The sequence below is a fragment of the Carassius carassius genome, chromosome 17 (genome assembly GCF_963082965.1).
Source record: "Carassius carassius chromosome 17, fCarCar2.1, whole genome shotgun sequence".
Classification (NCBI taxonomy): Eukaryota; Metazoa; Chordata; class Actinopteri; order Cypriniformes; family Cyprinidae; genus Carassius; species Carassius carassius.
The window spans coordinates 14,048,623-14,074,348 of NC_081771.1; the positions used below are offsets into that span (position 1 = coordinate 14,048,623).

At 36.5% G+C, this 25,726-nt stretch overlaps 2 protein-coding genes across 24 annotated transcripts in view; one reads left to right on the top strand and one right to left on the bottom strand.

Annotated features, from left to right (window-relative positions):
- Positions 1-25,726, bottom strand: part of LOC132161155 (dedicator of cytokinesis protein 7-like) — a 58,500-nt gene that overhangs the window by 19,929 nt on the left and 12,845 nt on the right. For 4 of the 23 annotated variants that reach the window (XM_059570977.1, XM_059570982.1, XM_059570978.1 and 1 more), the window contains exons 15-36: positions 18,590-18,707; positions 18,392-18,462; positions 18,020-18,158; positions 16,263-16,364; positions 15,790-15,876; positions 15,473-15,704; positions 13,845-14,009; positions 13,548-13,717; positions 12,183-12,275; positions 11,358-11,447; positions 10,833-10,928; positions 10,588-10,728; positions 9,062-9,175; positions 8,821-8,988; positions 8,553-8,704; positions 5,392-5,561; positions 5,117-5,271; positions 4,661-4,843; positions 4,297-4,453; positions 3,125-3,221; positions 1,562-1,579; positions 1-54 (exon numbers count right to left, since the gene is read on the bottom strand). In XM_059570977.1, coding sequence (XP_059426960.1) covers positions 1-54; positions 1,562-1,579; positions 3,125-3,221; positions 4,297-4,453; positions 4,661-4,843; positions 5,117-5,271; positions 5,392-5,561; positions 8,553-8,704; positions 8,821-8,988; positions 9,062-9,175; positions 10,588-10,728; positions 10,833-10,928; positions 11,358-11,447; positions 12,183-12,275; positions 13,548-13,717; positions 13,845-14,009; positions 15,473-15,704; positions 15,790-15,876; positions 16,263-16,364; positions 18,020-18,158; positions 18,392-18,462; positions 18,590-18,707 — 2,772 coding nt within the window. The remainder of the gene's footprint in view (positions 55-1,561; positions 1,580-3,124; positions 3,222-4,296; positions 4,454-4,660; positions 4,844-5,116; positions 5,272-5,391; positions 5,562-8,552; positions 8,705-8,820; positions 8,989-9,061; positions 9,176-10,587; positions 10,729-10,832; positions 10,929-11,357; positions 11,448-12,182; positions 12,276-13,547; positions 13,718-13,844; positions 14,010-15,472; positions 15,705-15,789; positions 15,877-16,262; positions 16,365-18,019; positions 18,159-18,391; positions 18,463-18,589; positions 18,708-25,726) is intronic. The other 19 variants (XM_059570992.1, XM_059570990.1, XM_059570989.1 and 16 more) reach the window with 15 other exon arrangements.
- On the top strand, positions 22,187-25,715 carry LOC132161154 (angiopoietin-related protein 3-like). The gene is made up of 7 exons (XM_059570976.1): positions 22,187-22,829; positions 23,079-23,189; positions 23,597-23,714; positions 23,799-23,912; positions 24,104-24,199; positions 24,383-24,655; positions 24,740-25,715. Exons 1-7 carry the CDS (start codon positions 22,317-22,319, stop codon positions 24,913-24,915), a joined length of 1,401 nt encoding a protein of 466 aa, XP_059426959.1. The 5' UTR covers positions 22,187-22,316; the 3' UTR covers positions 24,916-25,715.

Below are 25,726 nucleotides of genomic sequence, written 5' to 3' on the forward strand. Positions count from 1 at the left end.
CTAACTAAGAAGGGCTCCTGACTTCTTTCATTGTGCAGCGGAATTCCCTTAAACCTGTATGGTACATGATTCATTCAAAAAAGGCCACACACAAACAACTGTATCATTACCCTTTATAGGGAAGGAGAGAGCCATGGCCCTGTCACAGACTTGGCTGATCATTGTTAGAAGCAGAGAGGGTGGTCTGTTGTTAAAAGGTTTTTGAAAATGTAGCATAATGCTTTATTGTTAAACAGCAACTCTGCACCTGGAGGTTCACTGTGTGCATACTTTGTGCAATCCATGATTAGGCTTTACTCATCAAGGCACTATATTTTGTACAAGCTAAATTAAACTTAAACATTTAGTACAGTAATTTATTCAATTTAGACCCTACAGGTAAACTATAAAATGCTTTTTTCTGCCGCTTTACTTTAAATGCAATTTAATACTGAAAATCAGTTAGCAAACAGGGGCTCCAGGAGCTAGAGTGGCATTTGAAAAGCGCCCATGTTAATATGAATTCCCTATGGTTGGGCCACTGAATAGGATTTGTTCGAAAAAGAGTTGAATGTACGGAAGCACCCACACTGCCAGACACTTGTCCTTTCGAAAAAGGGAGGAGTGATTACAGAAGGTTATTCAATGGCATCAAACAATAAACATCAGCAAAATGTTTCAATATAACTGAATGAATTAAGACCAGTGGTTCTCAACTGAGGGGCCACAACTACACAGCAGCAAAGGGGCTACAGAAAAATAGCAGCAAAATGCTTTAATCATTTCATAATAAATTGGATTAATTAAAGTATGATATTTTTACTCCAATAATAAATGGCAAACAACAGCTTTCACTATAGCACATAACATAGGGAATTATTTGCAGAAAAAAAAACACCAGAAATAAATCTCATCAAAACAAATACCTATAAGCAAAATATTTAAACTAAATGTTTCATACAGGCATTTTTTTTTCATACAAGCTAATTAAAACACAAGCAACCAAAATGCTATGTTAATAAGTAAATAGATGGTTTTATATTTTTATTAGATTATTTTTATTGTATTGGGATTAGGATCATGGAGGAACAAAGGTTGAGAACCACTGAACTCATGAAGGACAACTGCCACCATGTTAATTCTCCAAATTAAATCATTATTAGATACAGAATATTCTTGGAAAACAAGTTAAAGAGAGCAATATGACAACTATACAATATACTTATACTAATATACAGTATAACTTGACAGTAAGTATTAGGGTAACTACATTAAATGTTTAAATCATTCGCTGCTAAATCTTGGACCTGAGAGGCTGGTTAAAGAGCCATGTTGCACTCTTGTTATAAACAAACTGGTTATAACAGAATCACATCATCCAAGCTGCATCCTTCTCCCCAAATAAGCACACAAATTGGTCTAAATCAGATTCTGGTCAGCGGTCAGTAATAACTGCATCCAGACCAATCCAAGCACCAGTAGAGAAGAGCAGAACCAAAGCAAGAGGGAGAGGGGCTTTAAATTCAGATCTGAAGCAAAGCAGGCGTCATTGAAAACAAAACACACTTCAGCTGTACAATACCTGACTGATCTCTGGCCCCTAAACACACAGTACATGAAAGAACAAGGTCAAATAAAGGGGTTATTTGAGGTCAAATGGTTAATGGCTGTTCATACTATTAAAAACGGGATAAAATTAATCGTTTTATGGGAGGAAAACAAGCAGTTATCATAATTTAACCATACAGAACACACAGATAATAATAATAATAAAAAGAAACTATATATATATATATATATATATATATATTTAAAATAATTATATATTATTTATTATAATAGACAGTATTTTATTATTTATATTTAATAATTATTATTACTTTTTTCTTTTCTTTTTTTTCCCCACTCTTACTAGGACTTTTTAAGCACTACTAAAGGACTAAAATCAGAGACCAAAATATCGTTAATATCTTTCAAATTCTAATAAATAAACTAATAAAACAAAATGGTACAAATAAAGAGCAGCACATGCAAAGCATGCAATGGCTGTTGCAACCTGAAAGAATACTATGGCAAAGTTATCGCTTTCCTTATTCAAAGTGATTTTTTTATGAATATATGATTGACCTGAAGAGTAAAAGCTTCATCATACACTTGGAAAGTTATGAGCTGCATCACGCTCATAGACACTAGGGGTGTGACAATACACTTAGCTCACGAGATGAGACAAAATACAGATACTTTGTTTACTAGAACCAGACAGTATTTTAATACTATTTTTAAGAAATGCTCAATAACAAAATATTTGTCTTTTAAATCACAAAAAGCAAAACAATGTAATTGTATTTTAATACATCTAATTTTATACATAATATCAAGCATTACAACAAATACCTTCAGAGGGCAGCAACAGCCTGGTGATGTTTAATTTTACTGCGTGATTCAACAATGTTTAAATCCATGTAATTTTAATGTTTGGCCACATACTAACTCAGAGCGAGTGTTTGAACTTTTATTTTCAAATAGCAATGTACAACAAATCACATAATAGAAATATGTTGATGTATTCTCCTGTGTTTTCATAGTTCTATAAATGATTTACGTTATAAATTTAGTGAGATAACACACACTGTTTTCTCAGATGTTCATTAAGCAGCCTAACAGCATATGCAAAAGAAGAGTTTGTCGACCGAGGGGCTGAAATATAGATGCTGCAAGTTTGTACATGAACACAAAGCGCGTCAGACTTTATACGTGTTCATAATTAAACCCTAAACAAACAACACATTTAATTAAAGACTGAGCAATATAATGCAAGCACTATCAATTTTTTATCACAAAATTAACTTTTTACTGCTATCGCAAGACTGCTTTTCACCTCCATGAGTAATATCGCGAGATCTCGTCTGCTGCTTAAAGCCAGGAGAAATGGCTCTGTATTTATATCAGACGCGATGCATGGTTATTTTTGCGAGAAAATATTTTTATTGAAAACAAAAATGAATACCAATTTCATATATAATACCTTTTAAACATTCAAGTAATTTTCAAGTACCTTTTCATAAATATGGCAGTTTTCAAGGGTTTTCCTGGACTAAAGAATAAAAAATAAATCAATTAATTAAAAAATTTAATAAAATCATACTTGTCCATCTTTTCGCTGGTCTGACGCCAATGGGTCATATCTTTTCTCCAGCGCAGGTTTTCTTGGCTGCCAAAAGCACTGCCTGATGGACTTCTCTCTGTGGAGTACAAAAGAAGAGAAAGGGCAACACACATCAAGTTATGTCCAACAGAATATTGTTCATATACATTTAATTAATGTAAGTGTGTGTGTGTGTGTGTGTGTGTGTGTGTGTGTGTGCGTGTGTGTGTGTGTGTGTGTATAAATACAGTACAGACCAAAAGTTTGGACACACCTTCTCATTCAAAGAGTTTTCTTTATTTTCATGACTATGAAAATTGTAGAGTCACACTGAAGGCATCAAGGGCTATTTGACCAAGAAGGAGAGTGATGGGGTGCTGCGCCAGATGACCTGGCCTCCACAGTCACCAGACCTGAACCCAATCGAGATGGTTTAGGGGTGAGCTGGACCGCAGACTGAAGGCAAAAGGGCCAACAAGTGCTAAGCATCTCTCGGGGAACTCCTTCAAGACTGTTGGAAGACCATTTCAGGGGACTACCTCTTGAAGCTCATCAAGAGAATGCCAAGAGTGTGCAAAGCAGTAATCAAAGCAAAAGGTGGCTACTTTGAAGAACCTAGAATATGACATATTTTCAGTTGTTTCACACTTTTTTGTTATGTATATAATTCCATATTGTAATGCATTAAAACTTCCTAATCATCGGGGAGAATGAGGCCGGAACCGGCGGACAATCAAAGGACATTTTAATAATACAAAATAAACACAAAATAAAACCAAAGCAAAACTAAAAGCCCAGGCCTGGTCCTCTCTCGTCCTTCAGTGTCGTCGCTCCAGTTTTATATCCTTCCATCTCCTACGTGGGACTCGAGACCGGCGGTGGGTCGCAGGTGTCGCTGATTTCCCAATCATTGCCGGCTTCCCTCCTTGTTCCCACGTCCCTCGGCCCCGCCCCACTCGCCACACATATATAATTCCACATGTGTTAATTCATAGTTTTGATGCCTTCAGTGTGAATCTACAATTTTCATAGTCATGAAAATAAAGAAAACTCTTTGAATGAGAAGGGTGTGTCCAAACTTTTGGTCTGTACTGTATATATATATATATATATATATATATATATATATATATATATATATATATATATTTTTTTTTTTTTTTTTTACTAACCAAGCTGCCCCCTGCTCCGTCGCACCATCTCCTGTCTGGCTCCAATACTGCCTAGGATAGCTTCTTCCAACTTGGCCTTCATGTCTTTGGATTTCTTAAAGGTTAGACTGTTCATACGTTCAAATGCCTTTTTGCCCTGCATGAACAAAAAATGGGTCTTTTTGTACGAGATGGATGGATAGAAACACATAAACATTAATTAATTTCACTCGGTTTGTGAAAGAACATAGCTGATGAACGGAAACGGAAACAGACGTCAAAGAGATACAGATATATTGCTACTGAGAGATCCATAAGTGCGGTGGAGACACATCCGATTAATACCTTTGGCATTAGCTCCCTCAACTTTGAAGCTTATTCAAACCTTGTATTCAAAGCAGGAGACACAGAGGTAGAGCAGGTCCAACAGGCGATTGAGCTGCGAGACAGACAGGTCAGTGAACCATTTCTGAAGCACCATTTCATCGGCATTCTTCAGCACCCACATCAGACAGATAAGCAGACTACGACTGGACTCAGCTGAGAACGAGCCATGCTGACGGGTGGCCTGGAGAACAAGGTGTATGAATTTTAGTGAAGGATTGATATTCTCCTTTTTCAGACACTGCATGATGTAGCTTTCTTGTTATATAACATTCCTTTGGTCTAATTGTCTCTAACATAAAGTAATGTATTTTAATTCAAAACAATTCAATTCATTATGGCAGCTTAAGTTTTTTGAAATTAATATGGATTTGCACAAAAAATGGCTTTCCTTTAAATGCTAAGGGTATCATTTCTTTCATTCACACACTGCAACCAATCAGTGAGGTCACAATACCTGTGGATTGAGCAGAAAACTACTAGGCCGTGACATCTGTGGCACAGAGGTCCCTGCAATTGCCATTGCAACAGTCTGGCTAATCATACTGTTGCCCTCAGCTTCCTGCTCCTCGGTACCTGGACCACCAGGACGCCCCCACTGATTATGGGATTCTGCGATGGTAAAAGAGAGGTTAAAAAAAATAAAGAAAATCTGCAACATGGGTGGATGTTGTTATTACATGGCATATTTACAATACAATATGAGCAGGATACAAAAATATATGAACATACCGGTGAAATCATGAAGCTGGGGAAGGGTTTCCATCACAATGGCTATGAGAGGTAGGTAGAGCAGTGCAACTCTAGCTTTCACCTCAGGGTCAGCATAACGTGGGTCCGAGTCATGACTGGAGAGCAGATTATGAACCACGCTGATGACCTTCTTATGAAGACCAAACATCCTATAGAAAGAGTAAAATTACATATTTGATAGATGAAATAATTAAAATACTTAAATTATAAATTATATAATAATAAAATATGTAAATAAAAACATAATTGTAAATATAATTATAGTTATTGTTGGTTTTGATTGCTTCCATTGTCCTCATTTGTTAGCGTCTGCTAAAGGACTAAATAATTGTTTTATTATTAAAGTTAATGATTATTATTATTTTTTAAATTAAATATATAACACACACACACACACAGGTGCATCTCACTAAATTAGAATGTCGTGGAAAAGTTCATTTATTTCAGTAATTCAACTCAAATTGTGAAACTCCTGTATCAGACAAATGCAATGCAAACAGACTGAAGTAGTTTAAGTCATTGGTTCTTTTAATTGTGATGATTTTGGTTCATATTTAACAAAAACCCACCAATTCACTATCTCAACAAATTAGAATATGGTGACATGCCAATCAGCTAATCAATTCAAAACTCCTGCAAAGGTTTCCTGATCCTTCAAAATGGTCTCTCGGTTTGGTCCACTTGTCTACACAATCATGGGGAAGACTGCTGATCTGACAGTTGTCCAGAAGACAATCATTGACACCCTTCACAAGGAGGGTAAGCCACAAACATTCATTGCCAAAGAAGCTGGCTGTTCACAGAGTGCTGTATCCAAGCATGTTAACAGAAAGTTGAGTGGAAGGAAAAAGTGTGGAAGAAAAAGATTCCCAACCAACCGAGAGAACCGCAGCTTTATGAGGATTGTCAAGCAAAATTGATTCAAGAATTTGAGTGAACTTCACAAGGAATGGACTGAGGCTGGGTCAAGGCATCAAGTGCCACCACACACAGATGTGTCAAGGAATTTGCTGAACCACAGACAATGTCAGAGGCGTCTTACCTGGGCTAACGAGAAGAAGAACTGGACTGTTGCCCAGTGTTCCAAAGTCCTCTTTTCAGATGACAGCAAGTTTTGTATTTCATTTGAAACCAAGGCCCTAGAGTCTGTAGGAAGGGTGGAGAAGCTCATAGCCCAAGTTGCTTGAAGTCCAGTGTTAAGTTTCCACAGTCTGTGATGATTTGGGGTTCAATGTCATCTGCTGGTGTTGGTCCACTGTGTTTTTCGAAAACCAAAGTAACTCCACCTGTTTACCAAGAATTTTTGGAACAATTCATGCTTCCTTCTGCTGACCAGCTTTTTGAAGATGCTGATTTCATTTTCCAGCAGGATTTGGCACCTGCCCACACTGCCAAAAGCACCAAAAGTTGGTTAAATGACTATGGTGTTGGCGTGATTGACTGGCCAGCAAACTCACCAGACCTGAACTCCATAGAGAATCTATGGGGTATTGTCAAGAAGAAAATGAGAAACAGAAGACCAAAAAATGCAGATGAGCTGAAGGCCACTGTCAAAGAAACCTGGGCTTCCATACCACCTCAGCAGTGCCACAAACTGATCATCCCCATGCCACACCGAATTGAGGCAGTAATTAAAGCAAAATGAGCCCCTACCAAGTATTGAGTACATGTACATTAAATGAACATACTTTCCAGAAAGCCAACATTTCACTAAAATATGTTTTTTTAATAAAGTATTTTAATTTGTTTAGATTTGTTAATTTGTTGTTAAATGTGAGCCAAAATCATCAAATTTGTGTGAATTTATCTAATACAGGAGTTTCACAATTTGAGTTGAATTACTGAAATACATTAATAAACTAAATAATAAATTTATTTTATATTAATAAATAATATAATAATAAATAATATTATAATTAATATTATTAATATTTATATTAATAAATCTCGTTTCCCCAGGAACACATGGTAAGTAAAAATGTATAGCCTGAATGCACTGTAAGTCGCTTTGGATAAAAGCGTCTGCTGAATGCATAATTTTAATTTTAATTTAACTTTAATTTATATAAAATTATTTTATTTCAATTATTATATATAAAAATATAAAATAAAAATAAACTTTTGCATGACATTCTAATTTATTGAGATGCACCTGTATATATATATATATATATATATATATATATATATATATATATATATATATATAAATTAGTGGTGGGCATAGATTATTTTTTTTTAAACCTAGATTAATCTCACTGTAATCTTGGAATTAAACTAGATTAATCTAGATTAAAATGGCTCATTTGAATTCTGCCGAAGGCATTCAGAATGTGTATGCTACCTAAATAAAATATTGACTAAAAGTAAGTCTTTGAGAAGGGGTTTCTCAAGCCAGGTGGTGCATTAGACCAGGGGCTCATCTCCTGTTTCCAAAACGCATCACAAACTGCTTGAGAAAGCTGTAAACTAATTCCACATTGCACAAGGTGCAAACAACCTTCCGCCTGTTTCACACATACTCCGTCTGCAGTGCGTATGCATTGCATATTTTTTTACGCACCCATGTTAACTGATTCCAGTTGCGCTCCAGTAGCGGTGCATCTGCAGCGCTGCAGCGATCGTTTATGTACCGAGTAGCGGACTGCAAACGCGTCCTGTGTGAAAGCACATCGAGTCCGTGCTGCACCACATACGTAACGCACACGGACTTCAAACGCACTGCAGACGGAGTATGTGTGAAACAGGCGGGCGTCTTGTCAAGGTTTTCATTGTGAAGCTTCTTTAAAAAAAAAATTCCTGAAGCAAACCCGGCGGCTTCAGCTGCATCCATGTTTTAGCACGTCACGTTTGATGTGGTAATTTCACAGTAGGCATACACACAGGTGTGAAGACTCGTTCTCTTTCTTAGTATAGACCCAGCTCTCAACCCAACTTTGAGAATGGATTAACGGCGATATTTTTTTATCATCCGATAAGAGACTCACATTAACGCAGCACGTTAACGCCGATAACGGCCCACCACTAATAAAAAATACACACACTTTTTTAAATGTAATAAAATAGCAAACATTTTAAAATTGTAATTCTTGAATGGAATTTTAATTCTTGAAAGTTAAGAATGGAAATAGGGCACACACCAAGGTACTGACCCGTCAGCCTCAGGGTCAAGTATTACAGTCAGCTCTGTCAGAACCAGACCAGCGAGGTAATGCTGCTCCCTGAAGGGCACAGACAGCTCAAACATGTTGGCAATCTTTTGGTCCTGCACATGGGTAGAGAATCCAGAACTCTGGTGGAAGAAAATGATAAAGAAAAACAAATAAATGGGAGGAAGGTTATCATTACTATCTATTTAAGTGTAATTTAGAGTTTATTACAGTTAACTTTCTCAGTCAGTGTTCATACCTGAGACGTGGCAGAGGACACTGAAGGAGAGGGGGAGGCTGGGGGTGTAAGTAGACTAAAGGGCAGGTTTAGAGTGACGTAGTGTTCATGGCTACAGATGATCCTCAGGAAGTCTAGTCTCAGAGACTCTAGAGTGGGGTTCTGTAGTGCATAGAGCTTGGTGGACACCTGGAAATGGAAGGTAATCAGAAAAGACAATGTGTAAAATACATAGCATGTTTGGAGCTGAATAACAAGGTACCTGTTTCCAGTAGGTTTTGATGAGAGAGAAGACAAAGCCTCTATCCATGACTGACAGGAGGTCATTGATGAAGAAAGCCAAGCTGGTGTTGAGCCTTTCCACCAACTCAAGATCCTAAAAAGACAAACATGAAACAGCAAACTCACCACTTCAAAAGCTTAACAGACATACAGGATATGATGTTTTTTCTTGATTGATCATCTGCAAGAATTAACCATTGAACTTTAAATTATACTTAAATGACAACGTAATACTAATTTTCATTTATTTGTTTCTTTTTTATATTGTTTTACATAATATAATTAGCACCATTATCATATCAATTTCACTTTTAACATGCACTGAGATAAAGCAAATTAATATTATAAATTCTATAATTATAGATACATATATTTATTCAAAATAAATCTTTTGTAACAATATAGGGATTTACTATGACTTTTTTATTGATTTAACATATCCTTGCTGAATAAAAGTATACACACCTTTCAAAAACAAATAAAAAATGATACGTGTATATCGTTACAGAACACAAAGTTATATTCTGTATAAATGCTGTTATTTTAAACTTTTTTTAGCAAACAATTCTGAAAAAGCCATCATAGGTCCCAAAAAAAAATTTTTCCGCACAACCTTTTCCAACACTGACAATAAATCAGCATATTAGAATGATTTCTGAAGGATCATTTAACACTAGCTATGTTTCCATCCAAAGATACAAATTTAACTTATGTTCAAAACTGGAATATTGAATAAAACATTTGCGAATAAAGCACCGTTTCCATCCAACGAGAACAAAATCATCACTTCCTGATAAACTGGCACTAAATATCTCTAAGAAAAACAGGAGAAGCCACTGAATATAATAATTTTCACATTTAATAAATTACTTGAACCTCAGATTGAGCAGAAGAAACACAATATATGCGGTCATTGCTTTCAGAGGATGCCAGCTCTTTGGGAACGCAATCATGTTAGACAGTTATTATACAAGAAATACTTTGATCACAGACTTTACTCTGGCATTTCAGAATGACCAAAACAACATATAAATGCTGTGGACGAGATTGGTTCGCTGGTTAGTCAAGTTATGCCGTCTCATGATTTTTTTTGGATGCGCATGGAGAAATTTATTTGGTAAATGTGTTTCCATCATAGTTTATGTGCAGTTTTCTTATCGGATATAAAATTTATCCTACTCAATTGTGCGCATCAGTTTTTCATCTCGGCATTTCCATCCAGCGCTTTACGCGTTATTCCAAAATGCTAATAAAAATAGGTGGATGGAAGCATAGCTACCTCAGACTGTAGTAATGACTGATGAAAATTCAGCTTTCCCACCACAGGGATAAATTATATTTTAAAATATATTAAAATAGAAAACTGTTATTTTAAATTGTAATATTATTTCACAGTATTACTGTTTTTACTGTATTTTTGATCAAATACATGCAGCCTTGATGAGCATAAGAGACTTCTTAAAAAAACTAAATAAAAGTTATTTCATGTAGTTGCAGTTTTCTCACCTTCTGGAAACGTGAGACGATGTCACCTGCAATGGTGCTAACCAGAGCGGTGATGTCATCCATGAAGCGCTCAGGGAAGCGGTTCTTCCTGGGGGACTGCAGGCGGTCAGTAAAGTATAAGTGGTGAATGATGCTCTTCACCTGAAAACAGAGCGAACATCCTTTTTTTTCCTCACAATAACAGATGCTACACTTTTGATCATAAAGGAGGAAGCATGGGGATTTATGATTGTGGAAGTACTTACCATAAGCTCAAAGAAGAACCAAGCCTGTTGCAGGGCTCCCTCCCTCACGCTGCCACTGCTGACCACCCACTGGAGGGCAAGCTCCTCATGAAAGAGCTAGAACAGGAAGGAACCATCAAAGAAGCATTCACCATCAAATACAATACATATGGGTCAGTATGTCTTAGTTCTACAATGGGATATGATGCGGTCCTTTGACATAAGGTCCACTGTGTTGCTGCAAGAGTGGGGAGGATTCATTATTCTAGAGATCCAACATTAAACACATATAAACATCCCAGTCGAACACAGTACCCGTTATTGGGGCAAGACCAACAGGGTGCTCCATATCACAAGTGACACATCATTCCCTCTTCAAACAGTCTTCAGGTGAATTCATAGTAAAAAGGGGCCAGCATCCACAAGAACATGACAACCACAGCAACAAAACAACATCAACAACAACATCCAGTCATTCCAAGACAGACAGGCGCACGTGAGGCGAGGAGGGGGTCGGCTCCTGCTCTCCGGGAATTGGGTCTCTACCTTTTTGGTTGGCAAGCGTCCTGTTAATGTTTGCAAGAAACTGGCGCTCTCAGTGTGCGATGACATGCGATTGCCACTGCGCTCCATGGCCTACGGGTGGGGATGAATGGAAGGGTGACAAAAGATTAGTGTGGAGGACAAGAGTATGTGGTGCCATTCACTACCAATACCTACACACACACACACACACACACACGGACACGCCCTCAGCCCACACGCACAAAACGAGAATGCACAAACTGTAATATTGTAATAGATAAATAAGTAATTATAAAATGCAATTATTTTTACACTAAACATTTACATTAAAATAGCTATTCCGAGGGACATAGTCTACTCAGTAAGGACACTGAAGAGATTTTAATGTTTTGGTGTGCGGCTGAATAAATTAAATAAAATTAAATAAATAAAAATTCTGCATGTAATGATTTAATGAATCAGACTATTACAGAAACTGAGTAATGAGAAAAGAAAATTATTAGTCTTAACCATGTGCCGGTTATTAAAAATAAACTAACAAACAAACAAACAAAACACACACGCATACAGGTACATGCAGCATATAATAACATGCCAAGCAGAGAGAAAATGGAAATCGGTTATTTATTCCCATGCAATGATTTTTAGAGTGAAATTGTGAATAAGAAAAAATAAGGTGGCTTTGGAAATGACTGTTTAAGAAGAGTTTCAAAAAAAAGGAAGATGGAAGCAGAAGAGGAGTGTGCCATGGAGTTATCAGATATTGCCGTTTTAGTGCTACTGGGAACAACTGTGTGAAATGGGGGATTCTGCTTTGTATTTGGGGGTTGGGATAGTGAGAATGACCTGCTTAGCATCAGAAGATGAGCCAGGGCTGGTCCCCCAGGGGGCGCTTTTGCACCCCATTGTATGCACCCAGGAGTTGGAGCGATCTAAGCCCTGCAAACCAAGGGTGACATCAAAAGGATCACGGGCAGATGCAAGCAAGCCAGGGAACAGTGAAAGGTCAAAAGATACAAGTCAATGAGATCAAGTGATTAAGTTAGTTTATATTATATCATATATTTGAACAGCAACAGGTTAGAGTATCAAGTTAGCACAGAAGTAGCACAGAGAATGCACGATATGATATCAGGCTGATTCATTCATTGCAATGGGGGATAAGGGATCACTGGTTAGCATCAATAAATTCATAAGTGTACCTCAAATAAAACATCTTTAAACATCTTCAGACCATTTGGTACATTATGAAAGTCATAACCGCTACATCATGTACACTACCTTTCAAAAGTTTGGAGTAAATTAATATTTTTATTCAACAGAGATGCAATAAACTGGTCAAAAGTGTCAGTAAGGAAGGATTTTTACATTGTCAAACAAAACAAGCATATTAGAATGATTTCTGAAGGATCATGTGACATTGAGGAATGGAGTAATGAATACTGAAAATTCAGCTTTGCCATCACATGAATTAATCTTTATATATATATATATATTTATTTAACTAGAAAATATTTGTAAAATATTTCACAATATTATTTTATGCATTTCTGGTCAAATAAATGCAGACTTGTAAAGCAGAAGCTACTTTTTTCAAAAGCTTAAATCTTACTAACCCCAAACATTTGTAGTAGTGTATGAAGTGAATTTTCCTGAAATCATCATTAGAACATTCAGCAGATTTGCAATGTAATTTGGAGCAGTTTGGGGAAAATAAACTGTTTATCTTATTAAATCTAGATTTGCTAAACATATGATTTGCATAAATTCCTTGTATGAACTGGGCACAACAATTCAACAAATAACTGAGCTATCAGCTATTCATTTAAAGGCAAACTGTTGAATGGATTATACCCAACGATCTCAACCACATATTCATTGTGTTATAGTTCATTTTTGTTTTTCCTTTTGCAAGATTGTGTAACATGGGTTAAGTACATAAAATGTTCCAGCTAAAGTTCATCTTGCTGGTGAGCCATAGGTTGATCTGTAACATTGATAATTGCTGAAGAACAGCGAAATCAGTAACCTAGTGCAGAAAGTCAATGACCTATAAATGAATACAATTAGTCCCATCCAGCTGGAGCAATCAAAACATGTCTAAACTGCACTAATAAAATACATTTTGATGTGTATATAAATGATGATGCATCTATAATATTATTAGAAATAAATTATAACCAACAGAGCTGCAGAAATGTTTCTACCTACCTTGCTGCCAATGATGGACCGTACTTCATCATCTGGGGAAGTTGGAGTGCCAGAGATGTCTGGGTTGCTGTTGCTAAGGCTACGAGAGCGGTTGAGGTTGAGGCTTGCAGGTCTAACAGCAGAACGAGCCATGGTGGCATAATGCACTGAACAGCCCAATCCTCCTGGACCTATTACGCAGAGCAGAATAAATCAAAACTGAAATACATCCGATTGACAACTAATTAAACCAATAATCAACTCTCCAAAAGCCACAGATTGAGAGACATAAATCAAAGGATCAAGCTGAAACCTGACCTGGAGAGGGGGAGTTGGGGTCCATGTTGGGCAGGCGGAAGACATAGTGGATATATGAGGAGAGAAGGCCGTTTCGCCCATGCATATCTTGACTAGTGTCCAAGTACTTATGTAGACGGTTCACTAGGGATGCCATCACTTCAAAAGAAGCCTGACCAAGATTCACTACAGTAAAGAGAAAATAAAACACAAGATCTTTGAGAAACTACAGCCAAAGTAGGGGACTAACAACTATTTTATGCAGTTCTCACAATCAAGCTACAGTATACTATTGTTCTAATAGAAAGTTTCACTTAAATATGGAAGATGAATTACCGAAAAGAGATTGAAATTACATTCAACATCTTATAATTTTCCTAGCACAAGCAAGTTTATAATTTTCCTAGCAAGTTATACAACCAACTGCTGATTTGACACATAAACACATCTTTCAGTCTGATATGTGAGCTGCTTAAACTGGCTGAGAAGACTAGATTTAAAGAGTGATGATCTGTTTGTGAATCTGTGTGATCTGTTTGTGAAAATGTTAACAATTTTGATTTGTCATCGAACTACCAATTTAATATTAGATAAGTTAAACTGAATCCATGCAAAAATGAAATTACTGTCATCATTTATTTACTGTTCCAAAACTGTATGCATTTCTTTCTTCTGTGAATAGCAAAACAAATTGTAAAGAAAGTTGGGAACTAAACATCAGAGCCCATGAGAGACAAGAAAAACAAAAACGGCATTTCTCAAACTATTTTAATTTTTCTGTTCCACATAGGGCTGCACGATTAATCGAAATTAAATTGCAAAGGTGATAAATCGCGATTAGGCAGAAGCTGCAATTGTCATGCGTATCTTTCAGTGAAGCACGGTTCTGTGATCAGCAGTAAATCTCCATCCGAAGGCCAAAGGGCGCTTCCATGCTGAAACTCCAAATATGCCTCACAGAAGAAACCCAGGAAATCTCTATAGCGGTTGCTGAATAAACAGAAGATTTAACTGGTTTCATGAATTTAGCGTGAACTAACAAACACAACTATGACAATATATGGTTTATCTGAGTTCATCTTATAATTTTTATTATAACAAAGTAAATAATAATGTGATGCTAATCTGCAGTCTTTGTCACTGCTTAGAATACTATGAAACATGTTGCGTGCCTTATTCTGTGTAAGAAGCCACATCATCTCAAAGAAGGGTTTATTTTAAACACTCGACAGATGTTATAAAGTCAGTTTGGAGTAAAAACATATTATTAAATGTGGTATTTTCACGTGTTCTCAGATGGAGCAGCATTTACTACACAGAGCCGTAATTCACTGACAAGCTACTCAAACAGTTGTCATTATCGCGATTAAATCGTCTGTGATTATGAACGAAGTTTTTCATAGCTTGTCAGTGAACTATGGCTCTGTGTAGTAATGCTGCTCCATCTGAAAGCACGTTATGGAGATTTACTACTAATCACAGAACCAGCTTTACTGACAAGATACGCATGACAATCCCATTTACTTAATCGTGCAGCTCTAGTTCCACAGAAGAACAACATTAAGTCATGAGGGTGAGTAAATGATGACAGAACTTGCATTTCTGGTTTGACTGTCTCTTTAAAGTAAAACTTGGAGGACAGAGGGTACCTATCTGGCCGGCTATGACAGGTGGCCGCACCATCAGCAACACCAGTTTATCCAGCAGTAGGTGGAGAAAGTGCACTACAGGCTCCAGCTGAGAAGAATTTAGAGCTGCTATACTAGACTTCAGCTCAGCCTCCAGATTATTCTCCATTATGCGCATGTCTCCTATCCTCACAGGGAACATGTGCTCATCCAGCGCATGCACTAGTGCAAAGAACTTATCTAAAAACTGATCCTGGGAAGAGGAAAGAAATACATCAGTGAATGCATTTGTCAAGTGGGCTATTAATCAGTACTTTGACAACTGAGCTACTAATTACCTGTGTGTGGATGGTTGATGCAGCCACAACCTCTACATTAAACACCCCTCTGTGGTTATCCACCCATTTCATTCCAGGAAGGGGAACCTACACACAAATGCATGAATGAACTTGCAGTATAATTTCTTTGTATTATTACACACCGTTACACTAAAATACTCTCAAACACACTTCCTTCAAGTAATAAGTCCCACTGTAGTGTTACAGCATTCCTAACAATACAGGTTTCATAAATCAAAAACATTAAAAAAAAAAAAATTATATATTATATATATTAAAACTGGGTCTGTAAAAAAAATGGAAATAATAATAATCAAGGTTCAAAAAGTTATTTTTCAGACAACATAAATGACCAATGAGGAACGTCTTTTAACAATAAAAATGAGGGATACATGATACTAGACATTAAACAAGACCATTTAAAGAAACTATTATATTTAACTTTGTGTGTTGTGTGTCAGAAATGGACTTACATCGGGAGAGAGAACAGAGTAAGACTGAGGCGGTTTCTCCAGAGATACTGGAAGGCAGAAGTGACCTGTTCTCAAGCGTCCATTTTGCAGCATCGGAATCCACTAAGGAAAAATAAAAGACATACAATTTATTATAGGTGTGACATATAGGCACATCATGATTAGATTAGATTTTTTATTCAGAAAGCCATGATTCAGGGGCCAGTTGCATAAACACCACTAGAACGTGTTTGACTAATAAGCAGTTAACCAAGTGGTAATAACCTACTTTTCTGATTCTAATTAGACCAATCTATATTTCTATGTACCGTATTTTCCGGACTATCAGTCGCACTTTTTTTCATAGTTTGGCTGGTCCTGCAACTTATAGTCAGGCGCGACTTTTTTATCAAAATTAATTTGACATGAACCAATAGAAAACATTAGCGTCTACAGCCACGAGAGGGCGCTCTATACTGCTCAGTGCTCCTGTAGTCTACACTGAAATCATAGAGCGCCCTCTCGTGGCTGTAGACGGTAATGTTTTCTCTTGGTTCTTGGTTCTAAATAAATGTGACTTATGGTCCAGTGCGACTTATATATATATGTTTTTTTCCTCGTCATGACGTATTTTTGGACTGATGCGACTTATACTTAGGTGCGACTTATAGTCTGAAAAATACGGTAACTGATTTTAAAATTATGAATTAGAAATGTATGAATAGTCTTGCAGAATAAGGCCGCCAAGGCCGATATATCGGCTATTATTTGGCATTTTTCAAATATCGGCATCGGCCAAAAAGTTTTTCTGCTAAGCCCATGTGTTCTCTGTGTGATGGTCAGTCCATGAGAATTGAATGCTTTAAACTTTAAACTTGTAATTTCAAATTATGCTGCACTTTACGCATTTGTCATATTCATGTGATTTTCACTGTGTGCTGTATGTAAAATGAGTGTTACCCTGGTTTTATTTGAAAAATATGATTCCCAATGCACACAAACTTCCCAGAATACTGAGTGCCCTGTTGGTTACAGTCTTTTTTTTTTATTTATTATAATTTTGTTAGATATTTATTTATTGAAAATACTGTCAAAGTATAAGTATGTTTCTTTTACACATTTATTTTTTAATTCATTGTCAAATGATTTCAAATGACCCCCCCCCCCCCCCAAAAAAAAAACACATATAGGTCGACCACTAGTCTAAACAAACAGCCACAGTATCAAAACTATTCTCGATGTATCTTAATTTCCATCTTTGTTACTGAAAGTCGATGTGTTGCCAAAATATGTATACAGATTTATAGAAGGGTTCCCTATTAGCATGACGTGAGTGGCAAAAAAGTAAAATAAGAAAATTAATTATGTGTATTCAAGTACACTATCATTCAAAAGTTTATGCTCACCAAGGCTGCATATATTTAATAAACACATACGGTAAAACTGTAATATTGTGAAAAAAAAAAAAATCTTAGCTCTATTTTAATATGTTTTTAAATGTAATTTATTTGTGATGGCAACACTGAATTTTCAGCAACCATTATTGCTGAACACGTGATCCAGAAATCAATGAATATGCTGAACACGTGATCCTTCCGAAATCAATGAATATGCTGATTTAGTGCTCAAAAACACTTGTGGTTCTGCTGGTTAATATTTTTGTGATTTCTTTAATGAATACAAAGTTCAAAATAAAAGCAATCATTTGAAACATAAATTAATGCTTCCTTGCTGAGTGAAAGTCGTTTTTAATTGTGTGTGTGTGGAAAACGATGTACCGTGTATCCAACAGGTGTCTCCAGTGGAGTGTTCTGTTTCTGTTGACAGCTGACATGGTAGAAAGTAAAAAGGATGTGATGATGGTCAGTCAGCGAGGCTGGTAGCTTGATTTTAACTTCATCGTGGAAATCTGGTGATCTGAGGAAACAACATTTGATAAACAGAAAAAAAAATAAAAAAATCAGAATTTATTAATTATAAATTATAAATGTCAGTGTCTATAATCCATCTCTTATACAAAAGCAGACAAAAACTTGACAGTTGTTTTACATAAAACTGACCCTGCCGCTCCATCTATTGATGTGTGATCTCATGTTAAAGACTTCTGGGTGAAGTCATATAACTGATATTTAGAGAAAAAAAAAACTCACCGATTATGATACACTACAGCAGTGTATGCCTCCTTTGAATACTCTGCACAACTGGATTTTCCAAAGATTACCTAAAATACCAAGGAGTGAAGAACTGTAAGCATATTATGCCATTTCCCAAAGTCAAGAGAATGCTTCTCTATGGCATGTTTGGTCACATGAAAACTTGAAATTGTTATGCATTCTGTTAAAACTTACAGGCATAGCATTGCTAGGATCTTCCCCATTCATGAACTGTACTTTCACTGTAATGTTACGAGCTGAGCCTTGACGGTTAGCAAAGTTCAGGCTCTGTGGGTTCACATACAGCAGGTTCCTACATACACCGGTAGACAGAGAAAGAGAAATTGTTTAAACATCAGAAGTTTGATGCTGTTATTCAATAAAACAACATTGGAATCTATATCTATCTATCTATCTATATATATAATATATATATATATATATAGAGAGAGAGAGAGAGAGAGAAAATCTTAAATTTAAAGATTTGATAATTTTATGTGTAATTAACATTAGAAATGCTTTTCTGTTGTCACAGATTATTCCTTAAAGGGATAGTTCACAAATAAATTAAAATTCTATCATTAATTACTCACCCTCATGTCATTCCAAACCAAGACCAAAGATGTAAGACCATCTTCAGAACATAAATTAAGATGTTTTTGATGCATTCTGAGAGCTCTTTGACCATCCCATAGACAGCAAGGATCCTTACACGATAGGGCTGCACGATATTGGGAAAAAATGACATTGCGATATTTTATTTTTCGGTGATATATATTGCGATATGAAATCTAATCTATTTTTTTCTTACAAACAAAAATGGGGTGAGCACACTTACATTCTCATTTTAAATGATTTAAACATCGACACCATCGTGTTAATTTATTAATATGCGCGAGGGAGAGAGAGCAAGACAGCGCTCGTGTTGTTTGAAGCGCTCTCGCTCTCTCTCTCTCTCTCTCTCTCCGCTCTCTCTCTCTCGCGCTCTCCGAGAACCACATTCGTCAAGGGCCGGGGAGCAGCTGGCCCGTACAGTTAATGAATAACGAATCAACTACGACAGCCTACATAGCACATCCTGCGATGTGACTATCGTGGATTCATACATCGCGATATCGATGCTTAAACGAAACATCGTGCAGCCCTATTACACGATCAAGGCTCAGAACCATAGCAAGGAGATCTTTTAAATAATCCATGTGACATCAAGGGTTCAACCATCATTTTACGAAGCTACAAAAACACATTGTGTGCAAAGAAAACTAAAATAATTTTATTCAACTATTTGTCTCCTCTGCATCACCCTATAGCACCATTTTGGAGAGTATCACATACGTAAACAACGTATGTACGCAGATATGTTGTGTACATTTAAATCAAAGCATAAACCACGTAAATGGCGTATCCACGTACGGCGCTGCTGACACAGAAAAGCATATGACGTCTACTAATGTGATTCTCTCCAAAATGGAGCCAGGGTGACTATGAGGATTGTTGAATATATCGTTACTTTTGTTTTCTTTGCACACAAAATTATTCTTGTATCTTCGTAAAATTACGATTGAACCACTAATGCCATATGGATTATTTTAACAATCTCCTTGCTATGTTTCTGAGCCTTGATTCTGTAAGGATCCTTGCCGTCTATGATGAAGATGAACAAAGGTCCTTACAGGTTTGGAACGACATGAGGGTGAGTATTAATGACAGAATTTTCCATTTTTGATGAACTATGCATTTAACTAAAATAAAAATATTTAAAAATGAAATTGAAATGTGTCCATGACATAAAAACTAAATTGAAATCAACAGTCCCTTCTAAAAATTTACATGAAACAACTAATCAATTTAAGAGTAGCATTCTTAAAACTTCAACACTTCAAAAATAATTTTTGTTCACATGTGAAAATGTCTTTTTTTAACATGAATCCTCATTGATCTTTCCATTGCATAGATTTTTGTTGCACAGCTGTTTCCGTTACAGTAGCTGCAGGAACAGACAGAAATACTGCAGTGACGTGGAACGCACTCTCCCAGGAGACCACACAGACAGCAAAGGTCACAGACTTTCCAAGGAGCACAGATCTCTCATGCACTCTCAATACCACCTCCTCTCTAATGTGGTGTAAAAAAAAAAACTTTTATTTCATACTATGATCTTTTGTTTGAGTTGAAAAGGGAAAAAATGAGTAAGGGAGACACAACACACACACACAAACAGAGAGATGCAATAAATAAAAAATGTGGAGCAATTTCAGTTCAGTTCTATTTAGTTCAGGAAACCTATCAAATAATAACTGGTTAATCATTTTCTATTTGGTGCAGGGTGTAAGAAGGGACACTGGAGACCTCCCATACCACTGACACACAAGTTTCTACACCCTGAACGGCCCCTGGGTAGGCAATGGAAGTCTGGTTGTATTTGCTGTGTCCACAAATATGGGTTGAGGCCAAACTGTCCGCGACTGTCTGAACAAGAGCAGTTAGTCTGAGTGTGCAGCAGAGCGATGATAATACATCACCGCACCAGCACAGCAGACATAAAACAAGTTAGCTGGCAGACAAAAAAATAAAATAAAATAAAATACTAACAGCTTTCCAAAATAGTTTCAAACAGACACACATTATATCATACGTATTTAACCACAGTATGGACTTAAATTAAATAAAGAGCATGTAAATATGGTCAGCCTTTAAAAGTGCATTATGTATTCAGAAATATACTAACAGATAACAATGTGCTAAATACTTCATATTAGCTGAGTGTCACAATGTTAAATTGTATTTTTATCTCAAATACAAAACTAAATCTTTCTGCAAAAGACAGTAACTACTTTAACAGTAAGTTCCATATTAAGTGGGTTTGCAAACATTTGGCCATGACTCATCCCCATTACAAGCTGCTAAGTTTAAACAATTAAATCACAGCACATGTGAACAAAACTAAGGCTAAAACATTTACTGAACATTGTTGTTGCAAATTCTTAAGATTACAACTCTTCAATGTAACATTGCCTAAATGGCTGACATAGATGAGATTTTGTTGAAATATGCGTCTATGAATACAGTGGTCACGAAGTTGCGTTATACCTGTATTTCTGTAAATTCTTCCTAAACTACTGGCCTGACCAGGCTAACAGAAAGTGGAAAAAATTTATAAAAAATAAAATTAATAAATAAATAAATACAAATCTCCACCTGAAGCCTGAAGGGATATTAATATGAAGCAGCAGTAAATAAAAAGCATGTACATATCAGTGCAAATGGCACAAACTCCCCCAACCTCAGTCATCCCTCATTTCAATTACCGCCTAAGCTGAACTGTCCTGAGATTCAGTGACGATTCTGCTTGTACATGCAGACCCTCTCAGTGGCAGCTGAGGGTGATGCTTCACTGATTCAGGAGACCATTAAATCAAAGCCAGAACCATAAATTGCATACTTTTATTATTAATTCCCCTCCAGTGGTACATGCACTATGCACCAGGTGGCCATGTTGATGATTTGATCGACTGGCAGGATGATCCATTTGCTTATCAGAGGCAACCAAGGGCCAGGTTATGGATGTGTGTGTGTGTGTGTGTGTGTGTGTGTGTGTGTGTGTGTGTGTGTGTGTGTGTGTGTGTGTGTGTGTGTGTGTGTGTGTGTGTGTGTGTATAACTGTAAACTGTCTGCACCAAGTAAACTTTCCAGATTGGGAGGAGGACACTCAAGCTCAGCCAGCTTAATAATTACCAAATGGCCCCTCCCCCTCTCAATGTAGCTGTATATATTTTGAGGAATCTCTTCTGTTTTTGGTGTTGTTCTCAGAGTAGGAGATGAGAGGAGTAGTGAGAAACAGAGGCTAAAAGAGACGAGTACAAAGACTTTTGGACTGTGGGAACGGACTGACGCAGTGAAATCTGCCTTCAAACCACCTGACATGATGTTGATTTTCCTGCTTTTTTGGCTAAGCTTGTCAACAACAAGCGCAGCTCCCAATCTAAAGATAGCACCCACAGAGGCACCTCTTCTTGTCACCGCACCGCCAGCTGAGACTAGATCCCGCTTTGCCATGTTAGATGACGTACGACTCCTTGCTAACGGTCTTCTCCAGCTCGGCCAGAGCCTCCGAGAGTTTGTGCACAAGACCAAGTCTCAGATCAACGACATCTTTCAAAAGCTAAACATCTTTGATCGCTCCTTCTACCAGCTCTCGGTGGTCACCAGTGAAATCAAAGAGGAAGAGGAGAAGTTGAAGGAGACGACCGTATTTTTGAAGGCCAATAATGAGGAGATCAGAAACTTGTCACTGGAGATCAACTCCAAAATCAACAACATCCTCCAAGAGCGAAGCCAGTTGCAGAGCAAGGTTGGTGGGCTGGAGGAGAAGCTGAAGGGCTTGTCTCAGAGCATGATGCCTCTGGAGCAACTTCAAGAGATTGCTGCTTTGAAGGTGAGTCCAATAAGGTCAATTCTGAACTTTTGTTGAAAATGGAAACCATTCAAGTTCACATTATAACTACAGGGCTTCACAATACCGATTTTAAAATGAGTGTCTAAAACTGCATGTTAATCACATTTGATAGCAAGAGCAAAAACTAAATCAATGCTTATCAATAAAACTGATTATATATCTGTACAGGCATCTGTTCCAGTTTAATCCAGTTATGCATTTACTGCATTAACAACTTGTCTATTGCAGGATGTGATTGAAACACAAGAAAGGACCATTACAGATCTGCTTAAATCTGTTAAAGAGCAACACGAACAGCTCAGTTATCAAAAGACCAAAATTAAGAGTCTTGAGGATAAGGTATCCATTTTTGTTTCTATAATATTAATGTTCTTTTCATTATAAACAAAGGATTATATATTTTGAATTTATCATCCAAAGCATTTTTATTTAATCTTTGACAAATTAATTTACCATTACAGTACTCGTCTAATTGCAATAGATTCAAGATTGCATTAAGAAAAATTTCTAGCCAACAAAATATTTTGTATATTTAATATATTAAATTTGATTATATTGTAAAAATAAATAAATAAACAGATTGAAATTATCTTTTTAATAAATTTAATTTAAATAATGTCAATGTCAAGTAACAAGAAATTCTATTGAATATAAAATAAAGAATATTGATTGCATTTAAAACATTCTCAGTGTAACTCTCATGGTTTTATTTGCATTTACTGAGAATAAATATTATTTTATTTCAGATGAACTATGACTCTTTTCAAGACACAGTGGAAAAACCTTTGGATTTAAATCCAGAAACACTTGATCCTTTACGTTACTTAACAATGAACTCCACCAATAGAACTGCAGAAATAAATGGTAATAACAGCACAAAATCAATAAGCAATTTAAACTGCTGCTTTAATAAATCCAAAATCATAAACTGTGTGTTCTGCTGCATAGACTTTCCAGTGGACTGCAGTGATGTGTTCAAAAGAGGGCAAAGGACCAGTGGAATTTACCCAATCAAACCTAATCAATCTGAGCCATTCTATGTTTACTGTGAGATAAGTACTGGTAAGAGACCGATAATGTACATCTAATCATCAGACTTCCTACTGACATCAGTTAAAAAACTGCAACTAGTACAGACAAAAGGCACAAGAAAATTACTTTCTTAACTAAGATGGATGTGCTGTTATCACTATTCTTATCCAACTCAATACAAGATTCTCTTTTTGCAGTTTACATTTACTCTTTATTTTTAGATGATGCAGCCACAGTCATTCAGAGGAGGGAGGATGGTTCTGTTGATTTTGACCAGTCATGGGAAAAATACGAATATGGATTTGGCAAACTGGAAAGTAAGTATGCGCTTTTGTGTCATGTCAGATGCTTCCTTCTCTAGATGCTTTTCTCAGTTCACACAGATTAAAAAAAAAAAAAGAATCTGCTTTGATTATCTTTTTGACAGCTTATGCTTTTGTAATACAATGCATCTTCAGCTGTTGACAAGAAATAAGCGGAAAAATATATTTCTATTACAGAAGAGTTCTGGCTTGGCTTGGCGAAGATTTATTCTATTGCTCAACAAGGACAATACATTTTACACATTGAACTGGAAGACTGGAAGAAGGAAAAGAGATTCATAGAGTACACATTCACCCTGGAAGGTCCTGCATCTGATTACGTTCTTCACGTGGCACCTCTGTCTGGAGATCTGCCTGATGCCTTGAGCAACCACACAGGCATGAAGTTCTCAACCAAGGAAAGAGACAACGATAATCATGATGACTCAAACTGCGCACGCAACTACACAGGTAACACATGGTCAAAATTAATATTTAATATCCCTCAATATACAACTGAACATCTCTTGAATATTAACTGCTTACTGGTTTCAGGAGGTTGGTGGTTTGATGCATGTGGGGACACCAACTTAAACGGGAGATATGCCTGGATGAGGTCAAGGACTCGGCACCAGCGCAAGAAAGGAATCTACTGGAACCCAGCCAAAGGAAGCTCCTATACCCTCAAATCCACAAAGATCACCATCAGACCATCAACCCAGTTTCAATAATCCCTGACCCTATACTCTCCATTGAGTAATTCAGAATCAATCAGAGGGGTCACACTGGCAGCAGACACTGGCCAACAAAGCTTTTCCATTTCTCTAAAGACAGCAGAAACTGAATGATGCAACTGCAGCAGGTCATTGACTCTGGTAGAGGGTAAAAACCAAGTCAAAGGGGTATTGCAACATACATGTGTTAGTTCAAAATGTTCATTTGTCATCAACTTGCAGCGTGCTGATCAAGAAAAGTTAATATTGAATTGGTTAAAATGGCATAAATAACTCGGCAGATCACACCTCTGGAACAGGATTTGATACATGTTATTATCAAGAGTCAGCAATACGTTTGTAGACAATATGGATAATATTATAGAACTACACTGCTCTCAACTATTGAGCTTCTCAATGTCATTTCACATACAGTATGTTAACTTGAAGTTTTTAAGTATTTAAGCAATTTACACAAATGTGAAACAGTAAAAAAGCATTTGGGTAACACTTTGTAATATTCATTAAATCATGACTACAATGCTCATGAACACTACTATAATATAATATTAAATTATATATAATATATTATATATTCATACTTTGATATTGAAAATTATAACAAAGTGTTACCGAGAAATGTGCTGTTATGGTTGAAGTTGGATCTTTTGCTTGTCTCTTTCTGTGCAGAGTCATACTGACTCCTGGTTATGCTTTGTACATACTCAGCTGTACTGTATATATTTTGTTTACACAATGTTTCTCATTGTTAGTCAGGTGCATTATATTTATAGCAACACATTTAGACAATAAGGCAACGTAAACTATA